This window comes from Chenopodium album, chromosome 13, assembly GCF_948465745.1.
Source record: "Chenopodium album chromosome 13, dcCheAlbu1.1, whole genome shotgun sequence".
In the NCBI taxonomy this organism is placed as follows: Eukaryota; Viridiplantae; Streptophyta; class Magnoliopsida; order Caryophyllales; family Amaranthaceae; genus Chenopodium; species Chenopodium album.
In genome coordinates, this window is record NC_137846.1 from 7,011,392 (window position 1) to 7,025,303 (window position 13,912).

Below are 13,912 nucleotides of genomic sequence, written 5' to 3' on the forward strand. Positions count from 1 at the left end.
TAATTTAATAGGTAGACTCTATCCAATCTTGTGGCAACAAGCCTCCCACTCAACTTCTGAAATAACCAGGAAACAGCCTTTATAATCTCCAGTTACGGGAAGACGTTTGAATGTACCACAGTTATATCATCCATTGAATGAAACCAATGTTCCACTCATGTCAAAGGAATCCACTAATATATACGGAAGCTCTATACTTGAACTTCAAAGTAGGTCAATAGTTCAATCATGCATCATTCATGCATATCCAAGTGATTGATCGAGCATCACTATGCCCCTATAACCCATGAAACCGAGCTATCCAATCAATCTTACATGCTAGTCCATTTATTGAAATCATTTATGTCCACTTTAATGATTTCGAACTAGGAACTTAAATAATATATGGATTTTGTTCACCTGTGGGGTTTCATACACCAGGTCTCTATCTGATAGACAACCTGATGAGCCCATCAATCCATAATTATTTTGGACATTTTATTTAATTTCAAAACCATAATTAAATAAGAGAAATAATAATTTCTGTTTTAAACATAATTCTGCAAATTGATGTATTTTCTCATGTAATATGTTTCCACAAACATACACAACTTAAAATTACATAATTTGCTTCAATCCAAGACTTTAATATGACTCTCATACCTTTGTCTATGGAAGGGGTTTAGTGATTTCTCACTCATAATAAAACTTCGCAGAACGTGACCTTCCGCTGGTCAATGATCTCATAACTGAGGCGATATCTTATATCCATTTGTTCGGATTTGTAATGTGACCCTGGCTCCTTTGTTCTTGGGCAAAGTAACCCTTTAGTCATATGACATTTTAATCCGAACTTCCTCTAAAACTATCCGACTATAGCTTAATACACATATTCTGACATTGAGCATGCAATAGTGCTCTGCTTTGAACTTTTCAAGCTCACTGTATTTCTCCATACTGATAAAATTGTGTGTCTAGATCAAAATCTAGAGTCATCTTGCCAGTTTGGAAAGAACTTGCATTCGTAAAACTTTTGACAAACTTGTTTACCTTTAACACCATAAACTAGACAAATTCCTTTAGTGCTTCTCAAGTACTCAAGGATTTGTTCTTGGTAACTTTCCGTATGCTTATTCTGTATTTGCTTGAAACTTGCTACATATGCACAAGTCATATGTAACAACTTGCTTTGTACATTTCATGGTACATGTAATGGTCCCTTTTGCAAAAGCATTAGGTCCACTGCCTTTACAACTCAACTCAACTAGCTTTTAAGGCACTGAGTTTTACTGAGTGTAAAACCATGAAACATGGGAAGAGATCCTCTCTTAGAATCTTGCATCTTGAACTCGTCAAGAACCTTATCAACATAAGTCTCTTGATTAGGTCCAGTCATCCTTCAAGATTCACTTGGTGGATTTTGATTCCCAATATGTACTCAACATCTCCTAAGTCTCCCATATAGAAACAATCTTACTAACCATTGCTTGACTTATTCAAGCATTGATATATCGTTTCATATGAACTGTATGTCAACTACATACTAGGCTAAGAAGACCAATTGCTCCCACTAAACTTCTTGTTTCTACAAGATTTCTTTTCATTCTTCCAAGGTAATCAAGCTGTTTGATTTCCTAATGAATATTTCAACTCCTTAATGCTTACTTCAATCCATAAATGAATTTCTGAAGTTTGCAAAACTTTCTAGGACTTTCTAGAATTCAAAAACTTAAGTCGTATCATATACATCCCATCCATCAAGAACATTTCATGAAGGTGATTTTGATTTCCATGACTAGAAATAATCCGAATAGGCTTACATGACTAATAGGTTTAACCCTATTTGTAAGACTATCATGGACTAGCACATCTTTACAGACATGGAGTCCATTCTGGATTTCTTGGCCTTAAGCCATTTCCTGAGTTGGCACTTGTCCAAAGCTTGCTTGTAGGTATGGATTCCAACCATTCCAATAGGAAAATTTTAGAATCCACCTTTTACTAGAATTCCAACAAACTGTTTGTTTTAATCCTAAGTAACCTACGATGGGTGTGAGCGACAATAGAATTATTCTCTTCAACTCATTGAAGCATTTCATTCTAGTAGGACGATAGAAGTCTCGCTAGTTGAATTAGCTTGCTTCGACACATGTTTGTTCAAATTAGCTGATTTCATGCGCATTCGTCTCTGATGTAGTGTTATCTACATCCCTTTGTTGCTCGTCTCGAATCTCATCGAGATCTAACTTTACTCCCACTTGGCTTTGTAGGAAGACATTTCTTGCTATAAAGACACTATCGCGAGCAACAAACATTTTGTTTTACGCGATTGTAGGAATAATACCTCTGATTTAGGGTTTATTATGTCATCTTTGTAAACATTTTACATAAATTTCATATTCCCTCAATCCTGTTTAGAAAAGATTACTTTGGAACATTTCCAGTCTTTCTACTGCTTTGGTGAAGTTTCTGTTTAGTATATTCGCAATTGTTGTTGTTCTAATGCATATCCTCAAAACGATATTTGTAAATCATTAAATCTTGGATCGAACCATGGCAAGCAAAGTTTGATTCCTATTTTATACATACAATTTAATTGTAATGTTCCTGAATTGTGAACTAATTCAACAATTCTTTTAGATGATCATTTGTTTTGAGTTAAATATTTATTACAACAATCATATTGTGGTGATAAATTGTTTTTCTCAAACTTGATTTTACATTTCATTTTTGGAATTTTGAACATTTCAATGATTCCAACTTTTATTTCATTAAGTAATTATCGACATATTTACTTAAATCGTTAATAAGAGCAATGAAATAGTTAAATCCTTTTGCTATATCTTGAACTTATGGTACACACACATAATATGTTTGTGTTCCAAAAGGTCATTTTAGATCTTTTACCCTTTCAACTAAAAGGTACCTTGGTCATTATAACTTATCAAGCATGAGTTCTAATTCTTAAGTGATTCATAATCATATAAGAGTAAGAGTCCATCCATAACTTTGGATGTGCAAATGGTTTATGTGACCTAACCTTACTTTGTTATAAGTATGTTTGCTTTGAATCATCTAAATTTACTTTTGTGATCTACATATATCAATGTCATAAATAAAATTAACTCATATCTAGCAAAATGAAAACAATTTATTACCTTGGTCATGGATCAACATTTGTCCAAGCCAAGTAAAACAAATCAGTATTCAAAACAAGAAAACCGAAATATTGTCTCATCAAACACTGGAAATAGTTCTAAATGTCATGATAAGCTAATCAGAAATTAAAACTATGAAGCTATCTCTGGCCACTCAAATACTCCTAGTGCACCTTCAAGCTCCATCTCCATGCTAGCTTCACTTGCTTGCAGTTCCTGTGCAACATCATAATGTTAAGCACTGCAACTTGGTATCACATACCTTAGTGAAGGTTAAAATGTTTATATCATAATACCTGAGGTTGATGCTCCATTCTTCTTCTTGAGGAAATCAAGGTATTTCTGGCAATTGCGTTTCCAATGCCCCTTCTTCTTGCAGTAAAAGCATTCACTCTCACTTGCAACTTTGGGTTTTGGATTCGCCTTAGGCTTTTCAGGAGCCTTGGCAACTTGCTTGCCCTTGCTCTTGGCATTAGCCTTTTGTCCCTTCTTCTTGAACCCCTTTCCCTTTTGGATCATAAGAACTTCCTTCTTAGGTTCCTTAGGGATTTGTTTCTCAGCACTCACCAGCATTGCATGCAATTGACTCATAGTCTTTGCATCCGCAGTCATGTTAAAGTTCATGATAAACTGGTTGAAACTTTCTGGAAGTGAATGGAGAATGATGTCTGTTGCCAAATCATCACTAATTGGGTACCCCAGTTTCTCCATACTTTGAATTAGGCCGATCATTTTGAAAACATGATCATGAACTGTGGCACCCTTCTCCATTCTATAATCCATAATCTCACGATGAAGCTCATACCTTTCAACTCTAGCTTGTTTCTTAAACAAAACTTTGAGCTCTTCCATGATTGAATAGGCATCCAGGTCCTCAAAACGCTTTTGAAGACTAGGTTCCATAGTAGCAATCATTAAGCAAGTGATAGGCATAGCTCTATCATGAGCTTCCTTGTGCTTCTTGATATCTGCCGCAGTTGGATTTTCTGGCAGAGGTCCTGGTAATGGGGTATCAATGATATCCTCCTTACCCTCAGATTTCAGAACAAGCCTTAGCATTCTTTCCCAGTTGGAAAAGTTTTCCCCTGTCAACCTATCCTTTTCAAGGAATGGTCGCAAATTGTAAACGTTGTTGTCATTGTTATTACGGCTACCCATCTATGTCAAAATAAGGCAAAGTTTAAAAATTATGTTTAATAAATTAAAGTACCATAAAACATTCATTTGGTAACTTTAAAACACTTTATTCAATAATTAAATGATCCCAATTGAATTTTAAGTGATTCCAAGATCCTTTATTTGTGCAATAATTAACCGGACTGAGGCCCTGCCATCAACCATTACATTTTCAAGGTGAGTAAACTCTTTACTGATTACAACTCTTGTAATTCTTGGTTGAATAATTAACCATCGCATGTTTAATTATTACCCTTAGCTTCAAGGTTCTAAACTGGTCTTTAGGTAACCTTGTTGAATATAACCAATTAAAAGTGTAGAACGTGATCTACCCCCACTTCCCCAAGATATATTATGATGCTCTGCTGAGGCCGACCCACCACAAACGATCAAGGTTTTCGTCGGGTTTTTAATTGGAAAAGCTGCATCAATATTGCTGGGATCTAGATTTATTTTGTTGTGATTATTTAGTGAACTCTAGCGCATCATCAAACAACATAAATAAACCTAAACATGCATAATCTTCTAATGCAATAAAATAAGACATAGTATGGCCCCTTAGTCCTAGGAAAACTAGAAATAAAATGCTCCCACTTGAATCATCATAGATCTTCATCCACCTTGCTCCTTTGGGCCTTCACTTCATGGGCTTCTTTTGGGCTAACACCATTTAAATAACTATTCTATTTACATTAAATAAAAGTTATGAAAATACTCAACGGTACGTAGACCGTATTTAGATTACAAAAATACATCACGATACGCAGATCGTATTTAAGAATCTATGGGCCATACTAGTCTATATATAGCAACATAATATCATATATTAGAAAAGTGCCATATAATAAATCACTCAACATGCTTGTCTAAACTACAACATCGAATGTTCATAATAAAGTCAACGCATTTCCTAAAATATCTTATATTTTAATCATAATTAGATAATATCATATATTATTCATGACGGTTTATAAAATATCATATATTTAATTTAGTCATGAGATAGAATCAAATCATATTTTAATCTAGAAAGATAAAATCATATTTAATCTTCCATGATTATCCTAATTAATTAGGAGATTCTATCCTAATTACTAGCCAATCAAATAATTTTAAAATAAATTACATCCTAATCTAATTATGGGATAATCACATTATTTAAATCAATTATTATCCTTTTGGAATATGCTCAGAATATCCTCATCAATCTTATCCTTAATTAACCACTTTAATTTAGGATAATTATCAAAATAACAAACTAAATATGGATAATATCAAATATAACAACTTTTGAATATTTGATTTTATCCTAAAACAAAAAGATTTTATCCAAATAAAACCAACTTTATCTTTTAAAATAAAAGATCATATTTTGAAAATATTTTAACTTATCCAAAATAAAAGCGATTTTATCCCAAAATAATTCGTAATTATCCTGAAATAAATTTTTAAAAAACAGAATTTTTTTTTTTTTTTTATATTTCCGCAACCACCACGCCGGCCACCGTGGTTGGCTAGCCGAAGCTAGCCACGGTGGCTGGCTGCCGTGACAGCAGCCACTGCCGCAAAGGGCAGCAGCGTGGAGCTGCTTTGCTGGGGCTGCAGGCCACCGTGTGTGGCCAGCCGAGGCTAGCCACGGTGGCTGGCTGCCTTGCAGCAGCCACTGCCGCGCAAGGCAGCAGCAGCACCCAGCTGCAGCCGTGGCAGCAGCCGTGCAACGGTTGCACGCTGCTGCCCACAGCCACCCTAGACCGCCGCCCTCCCTTCCCTCCCTCTTGGACGCCACCTGGTCGGCAGCCGCCGTGGCTGCGCCACCCAGCCGCGGTTGCCGGCCAAAATAATTAATTTTTTTTTTTTTTTGTGTTTTAATTTAATTAAAATAACATTTATCCTAATTAAATTAAATTAGTCCATAAGATTAAAATTAAATCATATTCAATTTTAAAATAGGGTTCATCATAAAATTAATCCCAATTTAATTCTAACTTTTAAAATTAAATATATGATCATACATAAAACATTTTTTATGCATGAATCAAACCAATTAAAATTATGAAACATAAAACAAATCGAATAAAACCAAAGTCAAGCACAAAAATCATATTTTAGGGCTTGAAATTTTCGAAATATAGGGTTAGGGTTTTCGAAATTTTCGAAAATATTAGGGCATAATTCGGTCCTCTTTATGGCTATTTGAGCATAATTAAATCATATTTAATCGATTCCAAAAGTTTAATCACATTAAAATAATAATCGAACCATAATTAAATTAATTTCTCCCTCTTAATTGATTATAAAATTAACGTGGACATCAAATAATCGTATTATTATGATCTAGCGCGTTAATGCAAGAGGCTAACTGATACCACTGTAGGAGTTTATAGGTACTACGCAGCGGATATAACATATATGAATCATATTCAATAAAGTACCTAATCCCAAGAATCACATGCATAACACACAAGACACATAATCATACCTTTGAAGCGTGAATTCCACGAAGCTATTCGACAGGCAAATCAGGGAGAGAATAGAGCCCCAAGTGTTGCTCCTCTACTTAGTCCACGAGATTCGAACGAGCCGTCCACCAATACTAGATTGGTCGAGTGATTGAGGAAAACCGCGATCACCACCTTTTCGGACAACCGACCACCGCACGAACCACCACCACCACGAGACACCACCGTGCGCCGGGAGGAGGAGAGAGCCGTGAGAGAGGGAGTATGAGAGGGGTTGGTTTCGTGTTTGCTAATTAGGGTTTGATCTAATGATCAGTTAATTCCATCTTTTCTGCAAACCTAGGCACCTAGTCTATTTATAATCTCATTATAATTAGACTAGGGCACGAAGCCCAATAGCCTCTCAAAGCCCCATATGGCCGACCACCTAGAGAGATGAGGCCCATGATGGGCCTCGTCCTCTAATGCTCGATCTAGCCCCTTTGTGTGACCTCATAGGATCCGTCCAATTGGGCTTTGGCCTATTTTACTAGTCCAAAGATCGTAAGTACCTCTAGCTATGGCAAAACGACGACCCAAATGTCCGGACTTAATTATCTCCATAATTTGATCCAATTATATATCTAGTAATTGCACACGACGAAGACATAACTCCTTCAGTGACCACTTCACATATAAGACAATTAATTAAGTAATAGGGGGTTACGAACCTTACGGTGATGAGAAAATAGGGCTATCTTGACATATGTGGGTTACTTTAATGAAAAAAAAGGTGTTACTCTCTTACATAAGTAGAATAGTTATTTCAAATTTTAAAACCAAAAAATAGGGGTTACTTGAATGAACACATGGGTTTACTTATTTCTAAATTAGTTGATATTACTCATATAATGAATTGGAGTTACTTCAATGGACAAAATAAGCTTACTCTTATGAATAAATAGGATTACTCATATATATAAATAAGGATTATTCTTATAAATTAATGTGCCCACATACAAGACTTCCTCTTTAATTTTCCCTCCACTATTTCTTTTGGTAAATATATATGAGTAGAGATTAGCCCTAAGTCCCAAACAAAGTAACAAACTTAAACAATCTCATAATTTTGCCTCTTATATTAGCAATACAAACTTTTGAACATGGCAATTTGGCAAGTAGGTGTAAGGCCTTGTTTGGTTCACCTTATTTTTGCTTATCTGATCTGGTCTGATCTGATTTGAATGACAGATTTGACCAAATTTTGACCTTAAATATACGATAATCTATACGGAAAAAATATATCAAGTGGGGTCTTGTTAGATTCGTAATAATATGTATTTTATTAATATGTGATTTTCATTATTTTTTTCATTACGAAATTAAAGATATTTAGCGATAAAAAAACTGCACACAAAACGATGATCTGATATGAACTTATTTTTTTCTGATCTGATCTGCACTTATTTTTTTTCTGAAATAAGTAAAAATAAGGTGGACTAAACAAGGCCTAAGTTGGTGTACTATGTGTTTGATTCCTATCCTGATTAGTTTATATGCAAACTAGTATTCTTCTAGTTTGTATTCCATGATTTGGAAATGCAATTTAGAAAATTTATATGGAATCAGGTTGATAGAATTCAATATTCGTCTAGATTAAATTAGAATATATTGATCTATTATCATATGAAATCAAACCATCAATGCAGAGGTTTTGAATTTATAAGCCATTTTGAAATCAGAAAGAAAACTATTTTTTAGTTGATTTGTATCCCTTTTTGGTAAGTTTTTTAGTTGACACGTATTCCTTATTGGGAAGTTGATTTTTGGTTGACTCTACTACAAACTTGATTAAATAAGCTAAATAAAGCACATGATCTACCCATTTCTTAAAGTGAAATGAGAGAAACAAAGGAAATTTGTCCCTAAATTAAACGTGTCATCACGCGTTTTAATAGAAACAAAAGAAATATAATACAATTATTTTTTTTTTTGTTTAAAGGGTTATACTCCCTCTGTTTTTAAATACTTGCTCCATTTCTCCATGCGCGGAGTTTTAGGAGAAATTGGAGAAAGTAATAAAATATAGAGGTAGTGGGGTAGTTGAGAGAATAGAAAATTATAAAAAGCAAAAGTAGTGGAAGAATAGGAGGAGAGAGAGTATTATGTTGGGTCCACTAAGTGTGAGAAATGAATTAAATATTATAAAACTTTTTCAAAAAAGAAAATGGAGCAAGTATTTAAAAATGGCCGAAAAAGAAAAGTGGAGTAAGTATTTAAAAACGGAGGGAGTAATAATACAACTATACAAGTACTTAAACGATACCATTTTATTTTATTGTGAACCAAATTCCTCTTTTTATTGAGAAAATGAAAACTCAAGAGTTGACATTTCATTAATCAAATTTAATCCTCCTAAGATTGATTTCATCATCTCTAAAAATTGAACTTCTTCAGTCTACTCAAATGCACTCCCACAGTCGCATCCACACTCAAATCTCTATTTTCCTCCAACTCTCCTGGTTAAATAACTAACTAACTTCCAATTAAACAATTTTTACCCTAATTTAAGTCTCTGCAAATTAGGGTTCTTATTCCCATTCTCTATTTTCCGCGGAATCATCGATCTTTACAAAAGTTTCAGCTTCCATCAATGGCGGTTACTATTTCACCTAAACCCTTTTCAAATTAGGGGTTTCAATTCCATTTTTCAATTTCCAATTACCTTCAATTTCTGCAGATTAGTGTAAGCAAATTTAGGGCTTTTGCAATTGAAGGATGGCAAGTAAAATTGGAGTTTCTGGAAAAGAATTCATTGCAAAAGCTTCAGCTTCCATTAACGGCGGTAACATTTCTCATCGTCTTTCATACTCTCTTTCTTCATATTCTTCTTCTTCTTCAAATTACCAGAGCAATTCTCTCTTCTCCGCTGAAAATGAAGTTGATCCCAAATTCTTCCTCGGATCAATGAGACAACAATGTAAGATGGGATTTCGCAACCTCAACGACGCTGTCTCACTCTTCCATCAAATGATCCGTATGAATCCTCTCCCTTCTTATTTTGATTTTACTGTCATTTTGTCTTCAATGATCAAGATTAAACCTCGTTACCCTGAAATCTATTCAACTGTAATTAATCTCTCTTCACATTTGGAATTGCTGGGTGTTCCTTATAATCTTTATTCTTTTAACATCCTTGTTAATTGTTATTCCTGCTTGGGTCGTGTCGATTTCGGGTTTTCGATTATGGGAAAAATCATTAAGCTGGGGTTTCATCCCAGTATCGTGACCTTTAATACCCTCATCAATGGGCTTATTTATTCCAATCTGTTGGAAGAGGCTGCTAGATTGTTTGATCAAATTGTTAAGCTTGGGTTTCAACCCAACCTTGTGACTTATGGTACACTGACCAAAGGTCTTTGTAGAATAGGGAACTATGCAAATGCTCTTAATTTGCTTGTGACGATGAACTCGGGTTTTTCTCTTAATAAGCCTGATATTATCATATATAACACTATCATTGATAGTCTGTGTAAGAATAAGCTTTTACCTCAGGCCACCAAACTTTATTCTGAGATGAGAGGAAAGGGCATTCATCCCGATGTCTTAACTTATAACACCTTAGTTCGTGGAATGTGCACTTTGGGGAAATGGGAGGATGCAAAGAAAATGTTGGATGAAATGTTTGAGAACAATATAGATCCTAATGTTGAGACCTACAACATGTTAATTGATATGTGTTGTAAACAAGGGAAGGTTAGTGCAGCACACGCTATACTGGGCCTCATGACCAAAAGGGGTAAAACTCCAGACATCTTTACTTACAATTCTCTGTTGGTTGGTTATTGTTTGTGTGGCCAAATGGATGAAGCCACTGAGCTTATTGATTTGATGATGAAAATTGGTTGCAAGCCTAATATTGTGACTTATGATAGCTTGTTAAACAGATATTGCAAGTCTATGAAGCTTGACAAAGCCCTAGATGTGGTCCAGGATATGCGTCTTAGAGGATTAGCACCTAATGTTGTTACATATAGCACTCTTATAGATGCCTTATGCAAGGACAACAGACTCCAGTTCGCACGTCAAATTATACAGGAATTGGAAGCTGAAGGAATCATACCTGACATAATTACTTATAACTCATTGTTTGATGGGCTCTGTAAAAGCTCACGGGTTGATGAGGCAATGATAATGCTGAAAGGAATATCAAGTTGTAGAGTAGTCCCTGATATTGTCACCTACAATATCCTAGTTAATGGCCTTTGTCAAGCTGGGAGACTTGATGAAGCAGTGGATATTTTGTCTTCTCTCCGAGCCAAGGGTTTAGTTCCTGACAATTATACTTACAATGTAATAATAAATGGATATTGCAAGTGTAAAAAACTTGACCAAGCCCTTGGGTTGTTCCATGATATGTGTCTTAGAGGATGTAAACCAAATGTTGTTACGTATAACACTCTCATAGATTCCTTATGCAAGGAGAACAAAGTCCAGCATGCAACTCACCTTATCCAGAAAATGAGATTTCAAAACCTCACACCAGATGTAGTAACTTTTAATTCATTGATGGATGGCCTCTGTAAAAGCTCACAGATTGATGAGGCAATGACAATGTTGAAAGAAATGGTAAGCAGTGGACCAGTCCCTGATATTGTCACCTACAATATCCTAATTGATGGCCTTTGTCACGTTGGTCAACTTGAAGAAGCAGTGAACATCTTTTCTTCTCTCCGAGACAAGGGTTTAGATCCAGACAATTATACATACAATGTATTGATAAGTGGATATTGCAAGTGTAAAAAGCTTGATCAAGCCCTTGTCTTCTTCCATGATATGCATCATAGAGGATTGGAACCTGATGTTGTCACATATAGCACTCTCATAGATGCCTCGTGCAAGGACAATAGGTTCCAGTTTGCAAATGAACTTCTAGAGAAAAAGAGAGCTCAGAACCTCACACCAGTCACGGTTACGTGTGAATAATTGATTCATGGCTTCTGTAAATGCTCACAAATTGATGGGAGGCTGGAAGGAATGACCACTAGTGGAGTAATCCCTGATATTGTCACCTACAGCATCCTAATTGGTTGCCTTTGTCAAGTTGGCGACTTGATGAAGCATTGGGAATCTTGTCTTAACTCCGAGCTAAGGTATTACAACCAAACAATTACAGATACAATGTAATGATTGAGAGATGCTGTTTGTAAGGGTTATTTAATGATGCTTTTGAATTGCAGGATAATGGCTGTTCTCCAGATGATTGAACTTAAAATATGATTATCAGAGGATTTCTTTGCGGTAATGATGTCCAAAAGGCATCCCAGTTTTTTCAGAATCATGAGTAGCAAAGGCCTTGCACCTGACGCTTGTACAACTTTGCTGCTTCATCACTTGATTGCTGCTCTCTATGTAAGCAATGCCAGTAAAGACTTGGCTTTGAGCGATTTTAGAAATTGACTAAGCTTGCAGCTTAATGCTGTTAGATGTCAATTTTCTGATTGTGGTAAATCTGCTTCATGCTATTCCTCAGGTTTACTTGTTGAAAGTTTTGTAACATAGTATTCTTTCTTGCTCATCTTCCATTATCTGGTTTAAGTAAATATACTACCCCATTTTATGAATCATTCAAATCTGTGCTTCTTGTGTAGATAGGTTTTTATATATTTTTGACAAGGTGGTGAGAGAATTAGACAGAAGGGAAGGATTAAATTTCTGTGACTAAATTGGATAGGCAAGTCCCTATAGACAATTGTTCAACTTTGTATCATTACAACGTCACTATTGAGAGGTGAATCAAGCAGGGTATTCCATAATTAATTTTGGCCATGATGCCCAACTATGCTATACGGTGTTTGAAGTATTAATATATGCATTTCTTTGTAATGCTCTAGCCAATTAATGCTATAATGCTAGGTGATATGGTATCCTAGGCTACTTTCTTAGGTAGGTAGATGTAATTTTGGACACGAATTTAGCTTATCAACCCTGTGTCGTTCTACACTTTATGCTGTGCATATAAATCTTGGTGTAAGATCTTCCAAACATTTTGCTGTTCCTCCTAAATTCCCATGAAACATGCTTCTAACATTCATATAATAATGAAGTCTTTGATGTTCTTCACAAGGATATGAAAAGAAGAGGAAAGGTGGGAGCTGAGAGGAAGGAGATCATTTTCTATTGTCTGGATAATAATTGGCTTGGCTAAGTAACAAGTGAAATGACTTAAAAGAATAAGCATTTCTTCTTTAATGTGACAGCTGCAGTTCAGAGGATTGCCAATTCAGCTTTCATGTTACAGCTTAGGTGGTTTATTTATTTGCATATCAGAATCCTTATGTTTTCAAATCTACAAGTTAGTTGCATAGATATCTTTCTCTTGAGGACACTTTAACTATGTTGTGGTAGCAAAGGGTTTGATAAATTTTACAGAATTATGCAAGGAATAGCTCTGCTAGTTGAGTTGCATGATAGATAGTTAATTGCCTTAGTGTGCTATCTGTTTCTCTTCAACATATTTAGAGCTTGTTTTATGTCTGATCTGTATATACCGTTATTTTCAGATGTAAGCGCTGTGCTATGATGGTTCTGATTCTTCTGAAACATTTGGAGACAAATACTGCTTGGAGGCTTTCCTATATTGAAAATAACACTTGCTCATTGCATTTTTCATACTTTTTTTTTTCAATTACATTTGTTTCCAAGGTAGAAAATGGATAATTCACTTGAATTATTTAAAGTTCTAGAGGAAGCTTAATGTTTGTACAAAGTATGTTGCAAATGTACCGAAGGAGTTGGAGGGCCAGCATATATGATATGGTTGTTTGATAGTTTCCTGCTTGCATATGTTCCAAGCAGGTTGAACTGTTGTATTTACTGAATTCTGAACAATATTAATGGACTGCTGGTATATAATTTTGTACTTACAGTCTTACACTACTAAGTAATAACACTATTGTAGGTCAAAATGGTCTTCAACTACTGACTTAATTAAAAATGCTACTGATATTTTGGGCATGTTGTCACATAAATAATACGGTTTTTTTTTTTTTTTTTTTTTTTTTTGAATAGAATACGGAGTATATCTAATGTTTTGGTGAGAGTAATAATGGGTCGCAAGATGAGACATATAATAAAATTAAGAATCTCAAGTGAAAATTA

General features: G+C 35.0%; 1 protein-coding gene across 3 annotated transcripts; it reads left to right on the forward strand.

Moving 5' to 3' along the window:
• Window positions 1–9,129: 9,129 nt before the first annotated feature.
• Window positions 9,130–13,641, forward strand: LOC145576148 (uncharacterized). 3 transcript variants are annotated; one of them, XM_081633935.1, is made up of 3 exons: window positions 9,130–11,904; window positions 11,992–13,057; window positions 13,315–13,641. In XM_081633935.1, exon 1 carries the CDS (start codon window positions 9,530–9,532, stop codon window positions 11,735–11,737), a length of 2,208 nt encoding a protein of 735 aa, XP_081490061.1. In that variant the 5' UTR covers window positions 9,130–9,529; the 3' UTR covers window positions 11,738–11,904; window positions 11,992–13,057; window positions 13,315–13,641. The 3 variants fall into 3 exon arrangements, with proteins under 3 accessions (XP_081490061.1, XP_081490062.1, XP_081490060.1); XM_081633936.1 differs by having other exon boundaries at window positions 11,992–12,257; XM_081633934.1 differs by having other exon boundaries at window positions 11,992–13,641.
• Window positions 13,642–13,912: the final 271 nt, after the last annotated feature.

Bases quoted from the DNA above. Each gene is read 5' to 3' on its own strand.
- LOC145576148 (XM_081633934.1), top strand. From the start codon at position 9,530: ATGGCAAGTAAAATTGGAGTTTCTGGAAAAGAATTCATTGCAAAAGCT.